The sequence below is a fragment of the Arvicola amphibius genome, chromosome 1, assembly GCF_903992535.2.
Source record: "Arvicola amphibius chromosome 1, mArvAmp1.2, whole genome shotgun sequence".
NCBI lineage: Eukaryota > Metazoa > Chordata > Mammalia > Rodentia > Cricetidae > Arvicola > Arvicola amphibius.
Window position 1 is genome coordinate 132,293,557 of NC_052047.1, and position 25,525 is coordinate 132,319,081.

Below are 25,525 nucleotides of genomic sequence, written 5' to 3' on the forward strand. Positions count from 1 at the left end.
AAATTCCAACAACCAGCATTGTGCTCAGCCTCAAGAGGAGTAGACCGTGACCCTCATTTTATAGGCAAGAGATTCAGAGGACTGAGCAAATCCCTTGGGTCTGCCCATCCACTGACTGGCAGAACTGGGATTCAAATCTAGCGTAGACACAGGCCAAATTACACGAAGTTATTCAGCTGGGACAAAAGACAAAACAGCTCCCAGCAATGCCCGTGCAAGCCTGCATGGCAACCTGTGCCTCGACATATAACTAGGTACCTCCCTATCAACCAAAAAGCAAAAGTATTGCAGATCACAGAACTCAGGTATCAGGGGCCAGACTTGAAAATTTTCAGCCCAATATCACATTAATAACTACTACAAGCAAAGCAGAAACAAAACAGCAACAGCAACAGGAAAAAAAAATCTCCCAGATCCCTATGGCAATTTCTAGTCACCAGAAGTTTTAAAGTCTGTACAGCTCCACTGTTGTTCCACCTGACTAGGTCTGAATTATCTAGAAACTTCAACAATGATAACCCCATGCCATCTTGCTTGGTTACTAGGCAGGACTTTGTAGCTCTGCTGCAAAAGAAATATTAAAATTTTTTTCTTAAAAATTCTTTTCCCCCCCCTAGGAGTTGGTTATTTGGAAACACAATCTCACTCCTGTTGACAATGTCAGAGTGAGACCTTTGCAACTAGAGGCCGTGGAAAGAAAATGTCAACCCAATATCCCCATTTATCGCTGAGCGTACATTGGGGCCCTGCGCGGAAGAAGTACTCACTTGTCCCTGGGGAACTCCCACTTTGGATCCTCCGGCAACTCATACTCGGAGACCCCTGCTAGCATCGGGGTATCTGCCGTGGAGGACAGGCGAGTGGTTATCCTCACCAGCGGGGTGTTGGAGTTCATGGAGGAGCTAGACTCAGCCGAAACCTGGATACAAAATGCAAAGAGGCAGATGTAATTCTGGCTCTACCTGGGAAGCCTGGAGGTGAGCTGGGACCCAGCCAGAGCATCGGTTCTTAAAAAGAAAGGGGAAGGAACCAGGCAAAAAACAAAAACAAAAAACAAAACAAAAAAAACCAAAAAACAAAACAAAACAAAAAACGGGGTGGGGGAGAACCAAAATGAAAAGTCACAGGAAATATCGGGTTTCCCCACAAAAAAATATTTACAGAAGTTTAATCATGGTATTTCTCCTTCTCATCTTAATTTTTAAAGACAGCCACTTAAGAATGTGCAGACAGACCCCACAGGCTTCATTACTGTCGTTTGGCCTTTCTTCGTTCAGAGCCCTGCATGAGGAAGATTTCCTTAGTGCTGTTCAGGCCACAGACTGATGCTGTGCCCCTGAGATTCACTAACACGAAGGCTGGGCCCAAGTACAGGGTGCCGGCCAAGGCGTGTGCAAGGTTCTAAGTTCCATTTCCAGCACCATAAAATAAAAACACATCCAAAACTGAATCGGCAGCGGGGGTTCACAAGCACTTGGCAGATGAGATCTCCGCTGCCTTTGCCTCCAGAATGTAAAAGGGTATCTCAAGGAAAGAGAGGTGCGTATGTGTGGGAAGGGCATTCTGGGAACTCATGGGAAAGGCATTCTGGGAACTCAAAGGTCTTTCATTCGAGAAAACCCAAGGTCCAGGCACTGGGAGGTCATTCTTCATCTGTCCCCTTCTGAAACTTGATGATGCCCAGACCATGTAGTGAAAATGGGCTGGCTCCTGTCATTTTAGCTTCTTCAGTAAGCAGGGCAGTGAACACATGAGACCAAGAGTTGAGGGAAAGACGCCGTAGGAAGGATCCTCTCCCACCTGGCAGCACACAGGGCTTCACCAAGTGACTTTCTCATTTCCCTTGATCTCTATCAGCCTAGGCCAGACACAGTGTTTATCTCTTAAACACAGTCTCCCCTTGACTGATCCCTGAGAAAGAAATTTTACGCAGAATCCATGTGAAGGCTGTGCCTTGGTCTGACTGTGGGCTGCTGGGTACTGCTTCATTCTAGACCACGACTGAGGGTTTGGCCAAAGACACATGGAATATGAGGTTAGACAGGCACCATCCAGGCCTCACCCCAAGCCATCCTGGCTTCCGTCCATGGCATGGCCGGGGATCCCCAGCTGAGCACACAAACGCCTCCTCAACCCCACTGGCAAAGATGAAGCCAAAAGAACTCTCGCAGGTGGATCCTGGACTCTCGTCAGAGGAACCCAAGGACCTATGTTGTTCCTGGGACTGTCCCATTTGTCACGCCCATTTGTCATTCTTCGTAAACCCCAGCCACCCTCAACAGAAGTGAAAAAAAGGCGCCTGCGGTATTAAAATCAATGACGTTCAAGGTTATCCTTGGCCATATAGTGAGTTCAAGCCCAGAGACCCTATCTGGAGGGGGGGGGGGGAAGGAAAGGAAAGGAAAAAGAAAAGAAAAAAAAAAGAAATATTAAAATCAAGGATTGAGTTTTGGTGTGAAATCCTATTATCATTTAAAATATACATGGAGACGTTTCTGAACCTTCTGAACTTGTCATTGTGGAATTGGAAAGGTGATTTTTTTTAAATGAAAAAATTCATCTGTGTGTGTGTGTTTGCCTGCGTATCTGTGTGGAGGTCGGGGGACAACTTCTGACAGCCAGTTCTCTCTTTCTACCACATAAGTTCCAGGAATTGAGCTCAAATCATCAGGCTTGGCAGCAAGCACCTTTGCCCATTGAGCCATCTCAACCAACCCCTAGGAGAATCTAAATTTTACTATGCAGACAGGGCCTTTACTCATTGCGGCACGACAAAAAATTGAATTTTTTTTTTTTTTTTTTTAGAAAAAGAAGGAACCACAGGACTGATAATTGTGTAATAGAGAGCCATGCCCTCAAGGGCCCAAACCTCAAAGGCAAACACAGAAGTGAGCAGGAAGAGTTGAGCTAGGGAACATGTGAGCTCCTCTAGAATCCACTCCCTTGGCTCCCTACTAAAGCCACCAGGTGGGAGCCACTGAGTAAGAGCCTCACCCAGAGCACGAGGACGACGACGACTCCCAACCCCTTTCACGGTCTGCGTGGCATCCAGCCTCCAGTGGTGGGCTGTCCCATCTGCAGGCTGTGTCAGAAACCAGTTCTCTGACAATATCACTATGTCTACTTTCCACTGGGCCACAAAAGTATCACGAGCTTCATCCACAGGAAAGGGACTCAGAAGATTCTAGAATGGGCTTGGCCCTACAGCCCTTCCCTGGAAGCACCTACCTGACTTATTCTGAATCAGGGTCATAGGTTACGCTTGCGAAGAGTGTGTAATTTTTTATTTAATTATTTTGAAGATCTTTCTGGTAGTACTTCCACACAAACAGGCAAGAAAAAGACATCATCACTTACTATAGTAGAAATTCACTCCAGAGGATCAGAGGCAAGAAGTCACAGACAAATTAGTAAGCATCAGCTCAGGAAAGAAAGAGACCAGCCCCAGAGAGCAAAGAGCCAGCAGAAGCTACTGCATGCAGCCAGGATGCTCTTCACAGGACTATCAGCTGGGTCTGCCTCACAGGACCCTGAAGTTCCAGAATGAGACCGTCAGGATCCATGGAGTACACATGGATTGCTAGGACCAGTGAGGAGGAGACACTAAGTGGGAAATCGCAGGGATCCACAGTGCTAAATGGTGCTGATGTTCAGAGTCAGTGGCACATTGCAGCCTCTGTGGCTTGTCCCTGGGAGTCAGTGCTCACCCTGGGGATGCCACTACAGGCATTTTCTGGAAGGATATCTAAGGCTAGCAGTGGTCACCTTTTAAGGAGAGAGATCCAGAATTGAGAGCAGAGGAGGATACAGGTCTTATTCCAGAACTCTCTCTATCATTGAGATTTTATTACCACGGTCTTATGTCTCTTTTGCGTTGTAGTAGAAGTTCTTTCTTTAACCAAAATATCATTTGGAATAAAATAAGCATGAAAATGGAAGGCAGAGGTTTGAAAAAAAAACAGACTTCAGTCAGAAAATAGTCAGTTCTGTGCCTTCGCCCCTCTCTTGTACCACCAGGCTGCTGTGTGGTGTTTCCACATTCTTCAGTGTGCAAACCCAGTGACCATCCAAGGCCAAGCTACCCTGGGTCTGGTGGGCTGCATCCTGCTCAAGGGCACTGGGTGCTTACGGTCAGAGTCCCAGGTCTGACTTCCAGTTATAACCCGACGTGTGAGTCTCGGGCAGTCTCAGTCCCAGCTCACAGAGCTAGCAGGACAGCAGGAAGACAGCGCAGGCTAAGCGGCTGCTGCTGAGCTGGGACAGCCATAGCTTTTCATAGTGCCTCGCTGTGTGGGCTTGTTTTGATGTTGGACAGGATACACTTTAATTGCGTATCTTAGTCGTGAGATGGGACCCTCAGCTGCCAGCCTGGATGGCCTGGGGCCCCAGTGAGTAAGAAATGCAAAGGATGTAGGAGTTAGGGGACAGTCCTAAGGCGGAGGAAGGAAAGCTATGGGGTAACACAGTCCTGCTGGTGAACATGACTGAGGGGCTACGGCAAACTGGAGAGATTTACCATCTGGCCTGACAGTAACTTCTCTATGCAGAACCTCTGACCCAGTGGGAGTGAACACCAGAGCCCTGTGGCACAAGTTTACCCCCCCCCCACACACACACTGGTTTTAATGTGAACATTTTTCAAAATGGAAAACAGAAAAAAAAATAAAAATAACATGGAAGAAAAATTTTCCTTGACAGTCTTTGCTGTAGCCGTAGCTACTAAAGTATAAAACTGTGTTTACGTGGGGGAGTTTTGTTCAATATAAAGTGCAGATTCAGATTCAATGCGCAAGCCTGGGAAATACTTTTTAAAAAAAAAAAAAAAGCACAAAGAGAGAGAAAGGGTAAGAAAATACCCAAAGTGTCTGAACACACAGAACCTGCTCTCCCTGCTCTCGCTGTCTACAGAGGTATATCTTAATTTTACCTTCATGCATTTTACTGTACTGTTAAAATCCCCTGTGGAACCATAAAGTATAACTGGCCTTCTCTTCATTCTCCTTCCTCAGAAACTCAACCTGTCTGGAGGGCTTGGCAGCATCTCCGGCAGGGGGTTCCCCAGGAACCCTGTGTTTCAGGGGCTCCCTCCCTACAAATCGAGGCCTCGCCTCCCACCTTGAAAGTCATTCGTTTCCTCAGAACCATCATATGGCTGATTTTATTTCTTTTCTTTCCTTTTTTAATTATAACTTACCTCCTCAGATAGTCTTCGGTCCTTAACCTAGAAAACTTCAATCTGGGAGCTTCCCCTTCAACGTGCTTAAAGCCATCCCATAGTTAGAAGTTACTTACAAACAATAAACGCTAGCACTCCAGTAAACGGTCCCCCCCCCCCCACCCAAATCTTGGCAGGCGGCTTTTAAAAAGCCAAGCACTCTTTCCAGTCTCCAGCTCGGCTGCCTTACATGGCGGGATCCCTTTACCACGTGCCATAAATCAAGCTTTGAACTCAACGTGCTTTTCATATATTTCCATAGTACATGTGGGAGATTAAGGGAGGAAGTGGGTTTTCTCCCCATTTCTTTTTAAAGGGCCACCAAGAAATAGCTGCATCTCTTTACTGTGGATTAAGCTGAACATTCAGAGGGGACCGCACAGACGACAAAGTAGGCAGAAGCAAAGGTGAGGTGGTGAGGAATGTCATGCTTGTCTTTATTCCTGAGGACTGACACACAGCCTTGGACCATAGCCTACTGGAGACACCCTCCGACTCCCAGGCAGTGGGCGGAGCCTTCTGCATCAGAACAGAAGCCCAGGGAGCACACAATTCTGCTGTAAGTCTAGCTCCACACATCTCTACCTACAGCCAAGCAGAAGGCCTGCATCACACCAAGCTTCAGGGGACCTTTAGGGGTGGATTTCCCCCTGCCTTCCATAACAAAAGTTAGGTAGTTACTCAGACTTCTCCTTAATCAGTCCCAACCACACGTGGATGCTTGAATGGCCTGCTACAACAACAAAACACTTAGCCCAGAAATTCTATTACACTTGGGCCTCATCAGCAAAAGTCCAGGGTAGGTCTGGGTCAGAGAAGTATGTCTTTCAGAGGCTGAGAGAAAGGCCAGGCTCAATGGGGGACAAGGAAGGTGGGAGATTCCTGTGAATAAGCAGACTCAATGTGGGGCATCCACAACTATCCAGTTACCCAGCTGTTTTCGAGAGCCAGTACACTGCAGCACTGGGTTGATACATCACAAAGGAGATTCCAGGTCATGGTTGAGCTGCTCAGCAGTGAGCAAGTCAGGACTGACTTTCACTGAGTTTGGGATACTCCAAGAATACATTGCCCCAGAGCAGCTCTGGAATCAAGGGTTCCTCCATCCCAGCCCTAATGACCATATGCCTCAAAGGCATTATGAAATTGTTCTCTAGTTTTCTCAGCTGCCCATGTCAGTGGCTGAGGCTGGGAACAGACACCACGGTCCCTTGTGAGACTGGGTAGGTTATGGATTCATCTGTACATGGCCAGCCAACAGATGATTTTCCAACTTGCCCTATGCAAGCTTCCAACTTCAGAGGAAGAGCTGACACACCCTGGGAAACCTTCTCAACAAACACAGCATCCCTGCCTTGAGCAAAGCTTCCTCTCTCCACCTCTACACCCATACTCCCTGACAAGGGACTTGTGGAAGTAACAAGGCAAATCCCTCCCCTTGGACTCAGGGCTACACAAAGACCTTTTCTCATTGGCCACTGATGGTCCAATTGGCTCACGAGGTGCTTCTCTGGGTTGGCTACTGCCATTTAACACCCTAAGTACCAAGAAGTAAGAGGCAAGTGAGCGGGTGCCCACAAAATGTTCAGTCCTAACCTTGGAAGGGAGGGAGAAATCCTCATTATAGGGAAATCCCACAGGCTTCCTACCTGCTTATAAAGTTACTTTTCTTTCTCTAAGAATCAAAGTATACAAAAAGTCTCCCCAAATCAATGTTTACTTTTAAAGAGGCTATAAAGAATTTGATATTGAAACAAACAACAACAACAACAACAAAAAAAAACCCTACATCTTTGCCTCAGAAAAATAACATAAAGTGAAATATCTGCTTTAAACAAGGCTGGGCAGGGAAGTAAACATCAAGAAGGAGAAAGAAGGGCTGAGAAGGAGATGGTTCAAAGGATAAAAAGCCTTCCTTGGCATGCGAGCAATCTCTAGGACCTACATTTAAAAAAAAAAAAAAAGAAAAGAAAAGAAAAAAAGAAAGCAGGCCCTGGAGCTCACAGGCCAGACAGCCTAGACGACTTGGCTAGTTCCAGGCCAATGAGTGAGAAACTCTGCATTGAAAAAACCAAAAGGGGTAGGGGGTGGACCACATCTGATGAATGACACCTAAGGTTATCATTTTTGCCACAGCACACATCTGCACACACCTACACATCTGCGTGCACACATGCAGTATGAGTAAACATAGCAACGAAGACAAGGGTGAAACTCGTGGAGAGAGCCTGTGAGTCTCCATGCCGTGAAGGTCAAGAATCAAGGCCAGGAGGATCAAACGTGGACTCAAAGCTGTATCACATGGGAGCTCAGGCAACACAGAACGAAGCACAGCCTCTGAATGCCTGGGAGCACCCGTCCTCCAGACATCTGATTATAGGCTCATCTGTCGCCAGGTAAAAGGCATGCTTGGCATCCCTGTGGTATGCACTCTGTCATTAACCTATCTCCAAGGCCTTTGTGGGACTTTTCCCTCCAGCCACAGCCCAAAACCCTCTTTATCCAGACACAAGATAAACATCTCCTCCTCTCTGCAGAGGGCTGTGCTTTGGGAAGAGCAGGAGCACACTCTAGAAAAGGCTGGGGCCCACCAACACCTCTTCAACCCACTTATCTCCCAGAGACTTATTTATCCAGAGGGCCTGGTACCCACACACTTTTCTTATACAACGTGAGACCCCCCCCCCCTCTGAAATATTTCAAAAGGACCTTGCAGTCAATGGCATAGGGGCAGGCTTTATCTGACATAAAACTGCTCGATTTATTATCAAGAGTATTACTATTACTAGTAGTATTAGTAAGTAGTATTAGTATTATTGGTGATGATGGGGTTGGGCAGGCTAGGCAAACACGCTCCATCAGCTACAACCCCATCCCAAGAACCCCGCTGTGGGCCCATGCACTGAACTGGGTGCCTGGTTTAAGCTGTGCATTTAGTAAAACGACAATGAGTGGGAGGGGAAGGAAATGAGAAGAACCCCAAAGTTCCCCTTTGGTTGCACAGGGAACATTGGAAGAATGGCGGGCTCGGGGGAGATGGACAATGAGAGTGGAAACACGGTGAGAGCACGCGTGTCAAGGGGACCTCAGGAGCAGCTGCCTTCTTCACAGGAAGCGACAGGAAGAACACGGCAGCCGATGTGAAACTTCTTCTTTAAAAGATGCTGGAGCCAGCAAGATGGCTTCTCAGGTGACTGTGCTCAATCCCAAGAGCCCTACCTGCTTCATTCCTTGGAACCACTTGGTGGAGGAAGGCCCTGGCTCCCATGGAAGTTGTCCTCTGGTCACCATGGACACGCTATGCCATGCGCATGGCCCACATGCAAACCACACACACACACACACACACACGTACTACATCAACAAAAAAAAAGTAAGAAGAGTTTTCTTTAAAAGTGGTGAGGACTAGAGAGATAGCCCAGTGATTAAGAGCACGTGCTGCTCTTGCAGAGGACCCAAGTTTTAGTCCCAGCACCCACATCAGATAGTTTGAAACTACCTGTAACTCTAGCTACAAGAAATCCAATGCCTTCTCCTGGCAACCCAAGAGTTCCTACAAACACATATAAACATACATGCACATAAATAAAGATGCATTTTTTTTGGTTTTTTGAGACAGGGTTTCCCTGTAGTTTCTAGAGCCTGTCCTGGAACTAGCTCTTGTAGACCAGGCTGGCCTCGAACTCAGAGATCCTCCTGCCTCTGCCTCCCGAGTGCTGGGATTAAAGGCGTGCGCCACCACTGCCTGGCAAGATGCATTTTTTTAAAACGATGAATTAATTATGGACCAATGTCCTCGCTACACCATTACAGATTTCACTTGCTCCCCCTATTATTAAAACAAATAATGGAGATGGGGACATCACTCCCTTTATTTAAACCCTCTGTGCCACAGTTCCAATGCGGAAGATGTCATGGAAGATGGATGATCGGGGTAAGAGATGAGGAGAGGCTATGAAGGGGTGGCTATTCAGCCTAAAGCCTTAAAGTACCTGGTCAGGTAAGAATTATCTTATGATCCAACTCTCCCAGCAACTCACAGGGCAAGGAACTGACTTCAGCCCCATCTTGCTTCTCTAGTCCCACAAATGACAGTGGTGTCATTCAAAGTAGCAATAGTATTCTCAAGGGCCAGAAGGAACCCACAGGGCCTCTTTGATCCCCACACTCAACACAGTTGGTCATTGGCTGCATCTGATACACACTTCTACCTCAAGCCTCTGCAAGAAATACCTGTTGGGAATGAGGCCCCAAAGTTGACAAGGACCTGCCCAGCCTGCAGTGGGAAGCAGGGCTGAGAACAGCCAGGCCTATGTCAAAGCCACTACTGGCCAGCTGGTTCCCAGTTCCTTCTAGAACCTTGTCCACAGAAAGGACCTTGCTAGTTGAAGGCCCAGGAAAGGTAGAATTAGGTCAAACCCCGAGATTCTTAACGTGTCGCCTGAGGAAGTGTTTAAAATGAAGGCTTCCAGATCCAGTCAAGATCTACTGAATAAGAATCTCAGGGACTAAACAAATCTTAGTCTTAATGCAATCTTAACAAACATCTCCGGGTTCTACTAAGATGCACGGTAGAACACAGCCAGTATAGGGCCATTTCAATTTCTACCTGAAACAGAATGACAGTCTTATCGGAATCAAGTTCTACATCCTTTCTGAAAGATTTGCATCTACACACCCTGGTTCTGAGCCTCCACAAACAAGCAGAGAAGAAGTCAAACATTTCCTTTTTCCCATCCACTTTTGAAGGGCTTTGTTTTCTGGTACAGTGAAGGTTCCATCTCGCCTCACTTCCCCCAAAGCTAGCCATCAAAGACCAAGCTCAGGGTTAAAGGCAACCTGCTCCCTGTTCCATATAACAATCATCTTATCTGGGGAAATGGCTCAGTAGTTAATGAGGGCTTCCTACTCTTCTAGAGGACCGGAGTTCAACTCCCACGATTCATGTCAGGAAGCCGTCAGCTGCCTGCAACTCCAGCACTGGAGGATCTGACACCTTCTTCTGGCCTTCACAGGCACCTGAACACACGTGTTTATAACACACACACACACATGCGCGCGCGCGCGCGCATACATAAAATCTTATCACTGAATCCCTAGCCACACCTATAACCTATAGGCAATAATAGAAGCGTACAACATTATTTTAAAAACCAGACAGATTCAGCCCAAACCCAGTTTGGAAGAAATCGCAGTCCACTCTCATGTAAGCAGTAGTTCAGCTGAACTTTGTGACTGTATGTTTCTAATCTCTACTTGAAACAAGCAAAGAAAACTAAAGTCTCTTTCTTGCCATGGCGAAAGCGCCATCTGAATATCCAAGCCCGACTCCCAAAGAGGCAACGTATCCCAGAAGTTGCTGATCTTCCTACAGACTCCTGTCCTTGAATCTTACCACCAACCCCAGGACAGGGCCTCTACAGAAACTGCCCCTCCCTCGGAGCAACTCTGATTTGCACCTGCCCACCCACCCCAGAGCAGCACAGTGACCAATAAGTTCCCAATGCTGATGGATCCCTCACACAGTTACAGGCTATGCCCGCGTGCCAAGGTTCACAGAAGTTAGAGGGGGAAATCAAGGTGGAGGAAAAGATCCGGGAGCTGGCTGGGTGGTAAGGGGGAGTAAGTTTCTTCAAACTCTTTATCTACTTTCTGTTACCTGTCTCCGCAGGGGGATGCGCTTGGTCAGTTTGTGCACAGCCGGCTGGCTGCTGAAGTCCGGCTTCTTGGTCGTGGTCTTCATTCGGCACAAGATGACTGTCACCACCATGCAGGCAATCAAGAAGACCCCTATGCAGTAAATAGCTATTTCCAGGTAATCTGGGGAAGCTGTGATCTCCTTTTCTCTCACCGGCGCTAGATTGCAGATCACAGAATAGGAACAAATGAGTAGGCCACAGAGTTAGGATACCGGAGGGATGCATCATAGCGAAGCTAACGGAATCACTCCAAAGGCCAACAAGGGCTTCCCCATCAATAAGTCAATGCAGAGGGATATTCAGGGGCACAATAGCCGTGTGCCTCCCACCTGGGTCTCTCCAAATGTTAACAGTCAAGGGCTCCTCAGTTAATCACCACAGCCCAGATAGCCACCTTCTCTAGCCTCAAAAGGCATTTCTGTGATCAGTGATCAGCATAGCTGATACCAAATTGTAATGGGAGGTTACAAGGCCACATTCCACGAGGCCCCTGGACAGAGCAGGACACCCAGTTCCCCACCACAGGAAGCTCTGGCGATGTCGCCACTAAACATAAACCAAACTGAGAATTGTTCAAAAGAAGCATGTCCACTTTGTTTCTAAGGAGATGGGGACGATGCTTTGCTGTTCCTAAGGGGGCCACTTCAAGGGAAGGCTCAACGGGGCCCCAGAGGACCACAGCGCCACACGGGGTTCACAGCCATCTAATAGGCTGGCCCAAAACATTTTGGTGAGTCCCTTCATACTGTCCAGAATATTATCCAATTAAACAATCAGATGCATCAACCATGAGACAGTCACATATATAATGCATAATATATAATGCCTAATAACCACTAAGATGTTTGTATATCAAGTTACTTTAACTTGTTACTGAACCTTTAAGAAACATAGCACCGCATGTGGGTAGAGATGTGACTGACTTAGCACGTTCTTTCGTCAGCTATATCGGCCCCTCCTTGGTCCTCAGATGGCCCAGCTACAAGCAGTGTATTCCCAAACAGTATCATCCTCAAGCTGCATTTCCTTAAGGGAACGGTGCTATCAGGCAAATTGGTTAAGAAGTGCCAGCTGGGCACTTACAGAGCACAGCATTGCAAGTATAAGCAAGCTCAACAGGAGAGGCATCTCTGTTTCAAGAATAAATACTCACAAAGCAGATTCATGACCAAAGGGAAGATGAGTGCAATGGTTATTATTTTAGAGCTTATATATTTTAATCAGAAAAAAAACTACTATCTGCAAAGACAGTCAAAACTCTCAGCAGCACAGCACAAAATAAAACGATCGATTTACTTTTTTTTTACAAGCCATAAAACAAGCATGCAGTACGCATGGCCCTCTAGAAACAAGGCATTAATAACTGGAGTAGACAAGCGTCATGAGCTGTGATATACGGTCTGTGCAGTTTTCCAAAGGAAATGCGAGGCAATGCATGAGCGAGGGCAGCACTCGTCAAGAAAGTTAAGACTAGAACAGAGGCATGGGTTAGAGACTTAGACGGCAATGGGCTTCATTGATGTTGATTTCTCTAGAAGGCAGAAATAACATCAAGCCCGAGATGGCCTATGCATGCGCTGCAGTCAAAGCAAACTGAAAGTCCACCCTAGCGAGGCATGCAGCAAGCCACCGGATTCCCAAGGTAACACACTGCTTCTGCACACCTGCATCCTGAGGTGCTTCCCAGGCACCCCGATCTACATCTAGCTGTACTCAAATGACATGTAAGCAAGGTGGACTGAGAGGCATCAAACCACACAGGGGATTTTTAGCAAAGTGACATTTGCAATGGGCAAAAAAATGACTTTGAATTTCACAAGTAATTTTGACTTCCTTCTTAGGAGTAGCTCATTGAATCATCAGCTTAAGGATTCACTAAAATTACGAGATCCCTTTGGGTTTTAAAGGTGAAATTTGACTCGACATACGAGTATGAGATCTCCTTGTACATGAATATCTAAGGCGGTTTCTTATCCCTGGGGGTCACTTTGAATATTTATTTTCTTTGCATCTTTATGCAGTAGATAAAGGGGGGCTATTTCTAAGAACAGAAGCTGTGTTAATTTTATAGCAATCAACCAAGAAAAGAGAAAAACCCACGGAGAGAAAGAGCAGTATGTACCTGGCAGAACCGTCAACCATGCAGAGTGAAAGGATATCCCAATAGAATTACCCGCCAAGCACGTATACTCCCCAGCATCCTCAAAAGTTACATTCCGAATATAGAGAACCTCAATCTCTTTGTCCGTGGTGTTAACACCGGCAGCCTAGAAAACAAAGGAAGCGAGAAAAAGGCTAGACATAGGAATGATTGTGGAGGGGGCCTTGGAACCAAGAGGCCTCGTACCAGCGGCTCCAGGGGGTACCGGCCATCAGGAGATTCCGGCTGCAGCCCATCCACAAAGCCCACAACCGAGAGACACTGGCCAGCTCACCTCTGCAGGCCCGTCACCACACCGGCGTGTCACCACCTAGACATGCATGCAATTGAACACATGGAAAAATGAGCCCACAGAGTTCTCTGACTGTTTTCACTTGGATTTTTTTTTGGGGGGGTGGGGTTCCAAAAAGTTTGTTGCCCAGAGGGGCTAATCTGGGTTCTGGTCCTGTTGGATGCAAACTCCCATTGTGAGGAAAGGGAAGGTTCTCGGCCGTGATGGAACGAGAAAAACATGTCGGATAAGCTGTGAGGTAGTCGGCTCACACATTCCTTGGGCTCCATAGGAACCAAGGTGGGAGGTTATCTTAGCAGAGTTTGGTTAATTTCTCTCAGGCTATTATCATCTTGTCTTATAGAAAAACTGGAATTTCTTTTGTTTCCTTTTTTTTAATATGAATGTCTGAATGTGACTCCAAGAAGTGAAAACTCCACCTTCTACTTCAGTATCCCCGAGTCACACATTCACAAGACGATCACCAGCCTCCAGTTTTGGATAGGACTGGGTATGGAATCAACACAAACAAACAAAAGTTTGGTTGGACGAATCCTATCATGTGTGTGTTTCTCTATACAACCAGTGTAAGAAGCAATGTGAGTCCTGCCTATTAGACAGATACCACAGACTCAACATGCATGCAAACTCGAGGTTCACGTGGTACTCAGACAGTGATCCCGGGAAGGATGCAGTCCAAACACGACAGACCAGAAAGGAGGGCCTGAAAACCGGGTGGGGGTGAACGATAATCTTTAAGCACTAAGAACATTGTGGGCATTTTTCCATGGCTGCTGGCGCGGTGCCAGCGGCACCACCAAAGAAAGATCATTATAAATATACCAAGGCCACAAGAGTTATTCTAGAAGCTGCCTGCTGCCTCCCAAAGCACCGAGTCTTTTCAACTTCTATATCCAGTTTTCTTAAAAAAAAAAAAAAAACAAAAAAAACAAAAAACCAAAAAAACAAAAAAAACAAAAAAAAACAAAAGCAAAACACAAACACAAAAACGTTGTTACCTTGCTGTTTGGGCAGGACAGTGAGCCAGGCAGACTGGTTGGCCTGCCCTATATAATTGGAGACCTTACATATATATTCCCCAGCATCCATCTCCGTCACATTGAACAGAGCCAGCACTTCTGCATTGGAGCTATTTATCCCCGAGTGCTGGAACAGACATAGGAGAACAATATAACAGCCAACCCGGAAGGACTCGGTGCTGCCTATGGTCCCGCCACCAACACACCACAACAAAACAACCTCCATTAATTACTTCTAAAGGGCTGTGGGGGACGGGGGGGGACAAAATGAGTCGAGCGGTGGCGACAGCAGTGACCTGATAGAGTGGGGGAAAAGGGTGAACAGTCGGTGGGATGGGTGTTGCTCTCCCAGCTGGCCGGCTGGCTCCAGCACTTTGGATCCTGGGTATGGCTGGCTAGAGAGAAGACTTATTGGTTGTGAGTTCTTCATTCGCCCCCTGTCGCTCCTACGGTGGTACAGGAAGGCTGTTCCTTGTGAGTACGCCCCCCTGTGAGCATGGTAGACAGGCAGGCATGGCTTAGAATTGACAACGCAGACCTAACTCACCATGCTGAAGTACAAGCTAGACCTGGAAACTAAAGAGGCTGAAGCCACAAAAATGGGAACTTGAGGAAGGAAAAAAAAAATGTCTTTTAAGGATAAATACAGAGAGAAGGGAGTTCTCCTCATTCATTATTTTACAGGTGCAGAAAGAAGACCACACGAAAATCACAAAAGGGTGAGAAAGAATGTTTTGAAAAAGAAAATCATTGTTCCTAAAAGGTGGCTACTAAAATTTGATTCTAATAAATATGACATCAAACATCATAAAATGTAAAACATCAGAATAACATTGGCACAGTGTCGAGAGCGGGTCAGTTGTTGCCCTCTATTCCGTCCCATTTACTATGCACACTGCCTTGCAAGCTGCACTTCCGACCCCGGTTTTAAAGACATACCTAACCCTCACTAGCATCTCCTGTAAGACCTCGGGGCTGACCAAAACAGCTGAATCCACCAATTGCATAGGAGCAATTCCCCTACTCCACAGCCCCCTTCAGAACTATTACTAGCAGGCCTGGTGGCTACGAGTTGCTTACTACACTCTACTGACTAGCCCATAAAGAGACCAATCTCTGAAATCCAACAGGAAGTCAAAGAATCTGGCTGAAACCCCAAGGGAGCCCTCACTGTAGGTCCCTTGGGATCCAGAAAGTCCTCACCTTCAGGACCTTGAGGTAGGGCAGCCCATCGGGCCCATATTTACTGCCGTTCTTTTCAACATGCTTGATCCACTGGATGTGGGGCTGGGCGTCACTGTAAACTTTGCAGACGAACTCCACATCCCCTCCGACCACTGCAGAGGCATTTGCAGGCAGTCCAGCTTGGAGGATGGGCCGGTGTGGTGATCGCTCTGACGGAGAGAGGCGATGGGAGGGGGAGAGAAAGCAATAAATGAGTTGTATTATCCAGGAGGCTGTCGGGGAACTCAAGCCAAAAAGGCCTCCCGTCTGCTGGCTGACTCCTTTAGAATAACTGGGGGGGGGCTCCCCATGCACAACACAAATGACTTCAAAGTGGATCGCTGGGGCACACCCCTTGTAAAGGGTACTTATTTACAGAATTCAGAAAAGCACGCACTACACCGCAAGTTGCAGGCTACCTAGTGAACGAGGGGAAGTTCTTTACTTCAGCCATCTGTGAGTCGGATGGAGCTGGTAGAAGGACGCTTGCTTACTCGGCTATTTGGCTTGAGATGATACCCAGATTCACTTTGGATGTAATTTAGACAGCATGGGCACATGACATGGCTAACTCGTCAGGTCACACTGACTACCAAGAGAGGTTCTTCTAGGCATAGTCTCTCCCAGTTCATTGCTAAGAGGGTCCGGGAAGTCTTGTATCCCCCACTTTAAAAAGTAAATTGCAAACTAATGCCCCAAGTGAGGTTGAAACCAAACTAACCGGATCCCTCTATTTTTATCATCACACAGATGTCATCCCGTGGTCTTTTCTTTAGTTGTTCATTTATTTGACAAGTACCAAGTGTCACTAAGTGCCAGGCACCCAATGTATATACGTAGATATTCCTTAGCTTTCTCAGGTGTGGCACTAAAGAAACACAGGGACAGACCCATTTTCAGGCTGAGTTTCACAGTATCCAAGGAACCCCATGGGAAGATGCTTGGTCACTCTTTTCTAGCCTCAGAGAAGAATCTCAACAAAGCACATGCCTTCTCATCTTACACTAGAAGGTTCCTCTCCAGATGAGAGGTGTTCTCAGCAGACATCCAGAGAGGGATCGGGTCAGGTGTGCTGGCAACTATATGAGGTGCCTCAAGAAACTACGTAATAGCCAACCAAACATGGACTAAGAACTTTCTCCAAAGACATACAAATGGCTAACAAGCAGTTGGAATGATGCTTAGCATTTGTAATCATTAGGAAAATGCAAATCAAAAGTATCATTTAAAACGCAATAAGACCAGAACTATTGAGGGCCTGGAGAGTGAGTGAGGCCCTGTACCACTTTCTGTACTAGGGAAAGTATAGGAAGCCTGAAGTAAACACCAAAGCAATTCATCTGATCCAGCAACCCTCACTTCAGTGAAGATCAGAGAGAGACACATGTATCACAGGACTAATCACAAACACCAAGATTTTAATTTGATCAACAAAAGAATGGGTAAAATAAAAACTCTGGTCTCTATAGACAATGGAAAAACTGCCTTGAAAAGAAGGAAATCGTGTAATTTGATGCCAACGGACAGCAAGAGTGGACCCGGAGGACACTATGAGACAAAATTCATCAGTCATTGATGACCCCACTTCTAGGAGGGATGTAAAACTCTCAAACCCGGGGCTGGAGAGATGGCTCAGCGGTTAAGAGCGCTGCCTGCTCTTCCAAAGGTCCTGAGTTCAATTCCCAGCAACCACATGGTGGCTCACGACCATCTGTAATGAGGTCTGGTGCCTTCTGACCTGCAGGCATCCACACAGACGGAATATCGTATACATAATAAATAAATAAATAAATAAATATTAAAAAAAAAACTCTCAAACCCATATACCAAAGGAATGGAATAGTGGTGGCCAGGGATGGAAAAGAGAGGAAAAGGAGAGGCCAATCACAGAATATAAACTTTCAGCCACGTAAGATGAAGACATTCGAGAGATCTGGTCTACCTATGACTGAAGATAAGGTTAAAGCTACATCAGGAGTCCACCACACATAACTGCTCTTACAACAGTAAAAGGAATGGCTGAATGAACAAATGAATGAATAATAGAGTGAACAGGGGAAAATTCACAGACTGGGCTGCTGTTTGATTTCAAATACAAAAGCACCATTAATTACAAATTTACTGGAACCTTCCCCACAGCAGCGCTATCAATGGCTGCATGCCATCCAGTTACCAACCCCTTCACAAACGCACGCTGATACACTACACCACGTCCCTTTTCCTCGTTCTCCAACCATGAGTTCCACTGTGACAGCTTAACAAAGACAGTTCAGACAGAGCTGGGCATGGTGGCACACACCTGTCACCTCGGCACTTGGGAGGCAGAGGCAGGTGGATCTCTGTGAGTTCGAGGCCAGCCTGGTCTACAGAGTGAGTTCCAGCCAAGGCTACATGGTAAGACCTTACCTCATAACAACAAAAAATAGTTAAGAGAAACAAGGAGGATACCAGCCCAACAATGGCCCCATATTTCAGGTTCCCTGTGCACTGGGCTGGACGCAGCAAACTAGAATGATAGATCTCCAAGTCTTTTTGTATCGGGGCCTTCCCGATGAAAATATCATCCTGTGGAATTTGCTGAACCGGAGCCAGACCATTTACAAACTGACTCGACTCCATAAGCCCGTTGCTGGCCCTTAAGGAGCTTTTTAAAAAGAAAGAAAAACGTTTGAGCACATTTCATTCTGGAATCTTCCATCACTTCATAGACACCTACATTTCCATACAATAAAGATAAGAATTTCAGAGCCCCCCACCCCCCCGCAAAGAGTCATTCGTCTGCTCCTTTATCATCCGTGTAGGTTGAGCAAAGAACAGAGAAGCTGGATTGTTCGTTTTTGTGATTGGAAAAAAAAAGTCTCAAAGCTTCACTTCTTCACACATCACAGGAAACTCTCTGCTCTTTGGGATGGTGTACTGCTTCTAGGATGGACTAGAGGGACTTGTGTGCCACAGGGAATGAATGGAGTCTGTTTAATCCCAGCTAGGCCCATTAATGCGGGAAGTCCCCTCATGCATGTCTCCTCTGTCTTCAGCAAGCCTATGTCCCAGGGGTTCTACCAGCAGAATGGAAGCCCTCAGCTGGGCTGGTTGCTACTCATCTCTACCCGTCAAATATCAAGGTCACTTCCTTCCCATAAAAGAAGGAATTGTAGGGCTGAGGTCATGGCTCTGTCAATCAAGCACCTTCTACATAAGCTTGAGGGTCTGAGTTCAAGCCTCTAGACGATACATTTAAAAAGTTAGGTATGACAGCACGTGCTCCAGAGAAACTGGAGAAGTGGAGAGGGGAGGGTCCTTGGAATGCCACGGCCTGCCTAGACAAATCTGTGAGTTCCAGGTTCAATGGGAGACTAAGGAACATCAGTCTCTAACCTCCACAAATGTATACACATGTGTACCTACCTACACACACACACAGATAGGTATTTGTGCAGATATCTTAGAGGCCAGAGGAAGGCACTGCATCCCCTGAAGCTGGAGTTATAGGCAGTTGTGAGTCCCATCATAAAAAAAAATAGCACACACTCTTAGCCATCAAAAGAGTGCTCTCTCTCTCTGTCTCTCTGTCTCTCCCCCCCCCCTCTCTCTCCAGATCCAAGGAAGGAATTTTAGGCACCAGTTCATTCCTTGCCTTGGTTTTCCAATTTTTGTATTCACAAGCATGCTTTTGTGCATGTATGCACACATGTGCATGTGTGTGCATGAGTGGTATACCTATTGACAGTTTTTCTCGAGAAACAGAAGTACGACAGGATCTCTGAGGTTCTGAGCCAGATTAACTGAATTTCACGGCAAGCCTTTTTCCTCAGCCGTACTTGTTTCTAATAAACGGTCTCACTGCAAACACGACACACGTAATACCAAATAACACTGCCTGTGAACAAGGAGTGCTTTCAGAATGCAACATCTCCTCCTGAGCCAGCCCTGGGCAGGGAATCCGTCGCTGGGGTAACACTGGCAGGGCCTGGTCCAGAGCTTGCAGTCTTGTTTTACTTGTGGTCAAAGGGCTGCTGAGCTCCGGTTATTAAGTTATTCCAAGCTATCCGGACTATTTTCACCCAAAGGGAAAAAAGAGACCTTTGCAATGGTTCAATGTTATTGCATGTGCAAATTACAGCAAGCCGAATGTTAGAGCTCACAGTCTTGAATTCATCTTTTCAAATTTTCTCACCTTATGTGAAATAACCTCCTAATTACTCCCTCTCCCCTCTCAGCTCTTTCTCACTTTGGGCAGAAGAACTGCAAGGACGGTTTGCTGCGTAATAGAAACCTTACACCGTCTCCCCAAACTTCTTACAGCTGCGCGAAGTAGAAAATGAAACCTCGGAGAATGTTATTTAAAATGTTTTTTAAAAAGTCAGTAGGCCTCATGTTTCATTTCTCCACATCAGGCTTTGATTTCCTTTGCAACCTTAGTCTCTGCCCTTAAACAAGTCGAAGAATGAGGCCTGAAACGTCTTGGAAAAGGACCCAGGGTGCCAGCTTCTGCCAAGTACCACGTTCCTCTTCTCTTCCTCCTCAACCATCCATCTTCCACTGGCGTCCGTGGACCCTTAACAGCAGCTATGGGGCTACCAGGGTTGAGGGTGCACACCTGGGATCCCAGCACTCAGAAGCCCGAGAGAGAGAGAGAGAGAGAGAGAGAGAGAGAGAGAGAGAGAGAGAGAGAGAGAGAGAGAGAGAGAGAGAAACAGAGAGAGAGAAACAGAGAGAGAGAAACAGAGAGAGAGAAACAGAGAGAGAGAAACAGAGAGAGAGAGAAACAGAGAGAGAAACAGAGAGAGAGAAACACAGAGAGAGAGAAACACAGAGAGAGAAACAGAGAGAGAGAGAAACAGAGAGAGAGAGAAACAGAGAGAGAAACAGAGAGAGAGAAACACAGAGAGAGAGAAACACAGAGAGAGAGAAACACAGAGAGAGAAACAGAGAGAGAGAGGGAGGGAGGGAGGGAGAGACGGAGGGAGGGAGAGAGGGAGGGAGGGAGGGAGGGAGGGGGGAAGGGAGTGCGGAAGGGAGGAAGGAAGGGAGGGAGGGAGAGAGGGGGAGGGGGGGGGGGGGGGAGGGGGGGAGGGGGGGAGGGAGGGAGAGAGAGAGAGAGAGCCACAAATCCAAGGTCAACGTGGGCTACATAGTGAGTCCTTGTCCAAAAAAAGGGAGGGGGGGGGCAGACAACAGCCACCAGAAAGTTGGATAAAAATAAAAACAGGTGGAGAACTTCTGGAAAGATGGGGTGCAAGCAAGTCAGATGAGGAAGCGTGGCAAAGCAGGTGGCCTTTCCCACGGGTACAGAAGAAGGTGAGGGCCCCAGAATGACAGTCCTCCAAACAGCTCCCCTGAACCTCATCTAGCCTCAAACAAATGAAGGCCCGCAGGTCTGTGACTTTCCACAGCACCCTGCAATAAAAGGGTTAGTCTGAATTATTTCTGGATGAGAGACCGGCGCCCAGTGCTGGCTCAGCTCTTCTACATGACAACAAGGATCACATCTCCTCCAGTAGGCAGGATTTACAGGGTGAGGCAAGCTTCTCTTATAGCATGTTGAACTCGCAGATATTATAGAAAACACATTTTTTTCTCTTTCCAGGGGAGTGAAATAAATACGCGGAAGGCAGATAGGCTGACGGGCAGCTTACCTCTGTTTCCTGACTGCAGTTTAAACAGTTACAATTTGGACTTACAGGTTGTAGATATGTGGACTCAAAAGGGGGACGTGGAAAGAGGGGGGCTTTCAAATAACCATTTGAGGTTCCTGTGTGAATTTCAAATTAAGCCACAATGGAAAAGCAGTCCAAAGTGTGCGGCTGGGGCCGATGGGACAGTTGGCCGCAGCTCTGGAATGAGGTTCCTCTGAATAAATGCTTAGTAAATACAGACTGGAGTGCTTTTAAAAAAAAATACATGCTCTCCCTCCTGTCTCTCCCTCACTCTTGCTCTGGCCCCCTTGCTTCAAGTGTCCACTTCACTATAGCAGAAAGCCCAGCTGCTGAGAAACTAAATAGACACATTAACTCTTAAGCCTTGCTCTGTAGCTGGGAGCCAAGACCCAGCCACAGAGGGTAGGACAACAGCCTGCTTCATTCCAGAGTAATTATGGAACTGGGGGGGAAGGGGGGAAATACCTGAGTGACGAAAAATAAATCTTTGTTAATTGACCATTGAAGCGTTATAACATGTCAGAACTCCTCTGGACAGGATGATATGTCGGCCTGTAAGAGACCTACAAGTTCTTCTGGGACAGAGTAGAGGTCGCCTGTCTTCAGACACAGCAAACAGGTAGCTTGAGATCAGAGAAGGACCGGGCTCTTAAATCACACCTATAAATTAATCCAGCCCAGAGTCCCTGACTTCCCGGTATGCCCTGGTATCCTGAGATTTTTCTCCTCAAAGGTTAAGCAGCACTTATCACAGAAAGGAAGGAAGGAAGGAAGGAAGGAAGGAAGGAAGGAAGGAAGGAAGGAAGGAAGGAAGGAAGGAAGGAAGGAAGGAAGGAAAGGTTGAGAGTTACTTTCTTTGAAGTACGCCTGAAGTGTCCCCAGGAAGGCCCTCAGAGCAGCCAGTACCCTCTTGAACAACCCACTCAATTCAAGGAGTATGGATAACTTCGCCTGCCCTATCTTTAAATTGAAAACAAATTTTAATTGCCCTTCTTCCAAACTGGCAGTTTCTTAGCAACTGCAAAGGGCTGAACAGAGAAAGGAACGCTCTGCGATTTGGAAGACAAGTGAAAACAAGAGAGAGTTCTTTTCCTAAAGCCAGCCTGGCTTTTCTCTCAACAATAGGCGGTGGCTGATTTTGCTGCATGAGAATGCCCTAAACCAGCTCATGAGGCATGGCTATTAGGGAAGGCAGTCATCAAAGCGGCCTGTTCACGGATGTTCAGGGCCCAGGAACCTGCTAAAGGCCTCCCGCTCATTACAATCAGCAGAATGAGTTCACTGCTCTGTCAGGCCTCTGCTGACACAGTCATACCAGACAGGCTCAATCCAGTTGGATTCTGAGTTTTGTTTTGTTTTCCCTAAGCTTTTCCCAGCCCCCAAATAGCAACGTAAAAGATAGCCAGAACTAAAAATGATCAACAGAGGAAGGTAGTGTGGAGCTGGGATCAAGGGAGCACAGCACTTTCAGAATGAGTCCTGGTGCCCAGGACACCATATTAGTGCATAGTCCTCCCCCACCTCTCTTCCCATTCCCCCACCCCCAGCTCTGGCTGTCCTGGAACTCCCTGGGTAGACCAGGCTGGCCTTGAACTCACAGAGATTTGCCTGTCTCTGTCTCCTGAATTATTATTCTATTTTAAATGTGGGGCCCTGCTCTACAGTCTGAGCTGGGCTTGAACTCACAACCCTCCTACCTTGGCTTCTCAAGTACTAGGCACCACTAGGTCCAGGGCTCTTTATTACTTTTTTCTTTCTTTTCTCGCATGCGCACACACACCCGTGCATGCAGGTGCACACTTCCATGTGGCGGCCAGAGGTCAGTACTGGGTGTGTCTCCCTTGGCTACTCACACCCTTAGTTTGATGTTACTTATTATCATGTGTATGATGTATGTGGAGAGTGTACACTTGCCACAGCACTGGGTACAGCTGGTTCTCTCCTTGCACATTACGTGAGTTCCACAGGTAGAAGTCAGGTCATCAGGACTGTATGGCCACCACCGTAACCACTGAACCATCTCAGCAGAACCCCCTGAGGTCTGAGACAGGCTCTCACGGACCTGGATTGCTCAGCGACTTGATTGGTCGGGTGGTCAGCAAACCCCAGGTCTTCCTAGTAGCCATGCAAAAAGTCTGGAGAGACAGGATCTAAACTCACATGCTCATGGCCACACAATAAGCAATTTTACCCACTGAGCCCTCTCCTCAACTCCTTCCCACTCCTGCATCACTTTTAAAACAACAGATTTATTTTTATTATCTTTAAGAAGGTAAGTGGTAGGAAGGTTCAAAGTACGTACACTTCAGAGCTCAGAGACATTGGATCTTGCAGAGCTTGAGTTACCAGCAGTTGTGTTTCTCTGTGTAGCCCTGGCTGCCCTAGAACTCTCATTGTAGACCAGGTTGGCCTTGAACTCACAGAGATCTACCTGCTGGGATTAAAGGCGTGTGCCACCACCGCCTGGCACAGTGTACACTTAACCACTGAGCCTCTCTCCAGCCCTCTGTACCACTTTGGAAAGAACAGAGCTTGCACTGGAAAAGGAGCCTGGCTTTGCTGTCTCTCCTCTGCTCTTCACTGCTGTTCCAGCGGGTGGCCACCCCTCCAGCTGGAACATCTGCCTATGCAAAGCCCTGCAGAACCCGGCTGGGGTTCTGGCTGCCTCCAGCTAACTCCACCCAAGACCCCCTCCTACACCTCTTCAGAGACCCGCAAAGTCTGAGGAACAAGATTGTTTAGGGAGAGGTGAAGTGTCTACCCTCCAGGTCCGAAGTCACAAAGTTTGTTATGAAGGATGCACCATGCAAAGTGCTAGAAGCCAAACACGGCTGATTCCTTTGTGCTTGCTCACTGGCGTGGACAGGCACAGCAAAGGCCTAGCTGGCTGGGCTCAGGGCTGGGAAGACCAAGCTCAAGCAAGCAAAGGACCTTCGCTAAAGAATGTCATAAACGATGACTCGGTTTGACATGGAGCACCTTCTACCTGTTGGGTTGTCAATTTAGATCATCTAAGGCAGATTACAGGAGTGAGGTTTGGCGTCATTTATACCCCCAATGTTTAGGCCCCTTGAGCTCTATGTCTTCAAAGGTGTGTCAGAACTGACAGTGCTTACACAATGTTTAGATTTGAAAGTGCCTCTGCTTTTCTTTAAAGGGGACTTGGCTTTGGGGAGATAAACAAGTTCAGGAGACGAGACAAGTTCACTAAACCATAACTTCAAAAAAAAAAAAAAAACAGTTTAAAAGGCTCAGTTTTATGCTATACATGTAGCCCAGGCTGGCTTCAAACTAGCTATATTGCTGACGATGGCCTTAAATTTCTGATCCCTCTGCCTCCACTGAGGATTACAGGTGTATGCCACCACACCCGGTTTCTGTGGTACTGGGGATGGAACCTGGGGCTTCACGGGTATCAGGCATGCCACAAGTGAGCTACAACGCCAGCAAAACCGCAGCTTTTGGAAAAGGAGACAGAGCAAATGTGACAATACCTTTGAATCGATAAGGCTTACTCCTAGGGTCGTGGCAAACCCACACTCTTGGCTAGCAAAGCCCATTACCTTGCTTGGTTTACTAAATGATGGCTATTCTCTCAACACCAAGTCTACACAAGACTCCCCCTACACTGCGCTTCAGTGTGGATGCTGATGTCAACTCAGACGTCAGCTGTCCACAGGCTCCCTCCTGAGGAGCAGAGGTAAACACAGCTGAGCTGCCCCACTGGGCAGGACACCATCAAGCCCAGCACCCCACTTGCCCTGGGGGAGCAGCACAATGCAGGAATGTGTGATTTTAGCTGGAGTGTGCAGAGCTGGGCCGCCCTCACAGGAAAAGCATGCTGGACGAGGTTTTGTTCCTTTTAAATTGCGCAGGCATTAAATACACCCTCTTATTAGAAAGACCGAGCTCCAAATTAGACCACGTCTCTCAAATGATTTGCAAAGAAACAAAACGGGGATCACTGGGAAACCCCCCAAACCAAACTGCTATGCCTCGGGTTTCAAATGCTATGCAAATATCTATCTGAAAGGATCAAGTTAGCCTATTTTTAGAAATACGTCCTTGAAAAGTATTCACACCAGTGCTCAATTAATAGTTGTATACAAAGCTACCTGTGCCCATGTTTTAATGGAATAAGGGTATGTACAACCTAAGCATGATGACATATTACGGCTCCGGCAGCAGCATATGGGTGACAAGGAGAACTGGAGCAGACTGCTGTGCGTGGGCACAAGGACCTAGGAGACGACGTGGT

The 25,525-nt window shown here is 47.1% G+C and overlaps 1 protein-coding gene across 10 annotated transcripts in view; it reads right to left on the reverse strand.

The window, feature by feature from the left end:
• Fgfr2 (fibroblast growth factor receptor 2) overlaps positions 1–25,525 on the reverse strand; it is a 102,740-nt gene that overhangs the window by 23,854 nt on the left and 53,361 nt on the right. For 4 of the 10 annotated variants that reach the window (XM_038349652.1, XM_038349634.1, XM_038349592.1 and 1 more), the window contains 4 exons: positions 15,590–15,780; positions 14,366–14,513; positions 10,869–11,071; positions 768–919 (listed from right to left, as the gene is read on the reverse strand). In XM_038349652.1, coding sequence (XP_038205580.1) covers positions 768–919; positions 10,869–11,071; positions 14,366–14,513; positions 15,590–15,780 — 694 coding nt within the window. Of the gene's footprint in view, positions 1–767; positions 920–10,868; positions 11,072–13,036; positions 13,182–14,365; positions 14,514–15,589; positions 15,781–25,525 lie in introns of all 10 variants that reach the window. The other 6 variants (XM_038349662.1, XM_038349642.1, XM_038349600.1 and 3 more) reach the window with 3 other exon arrangements.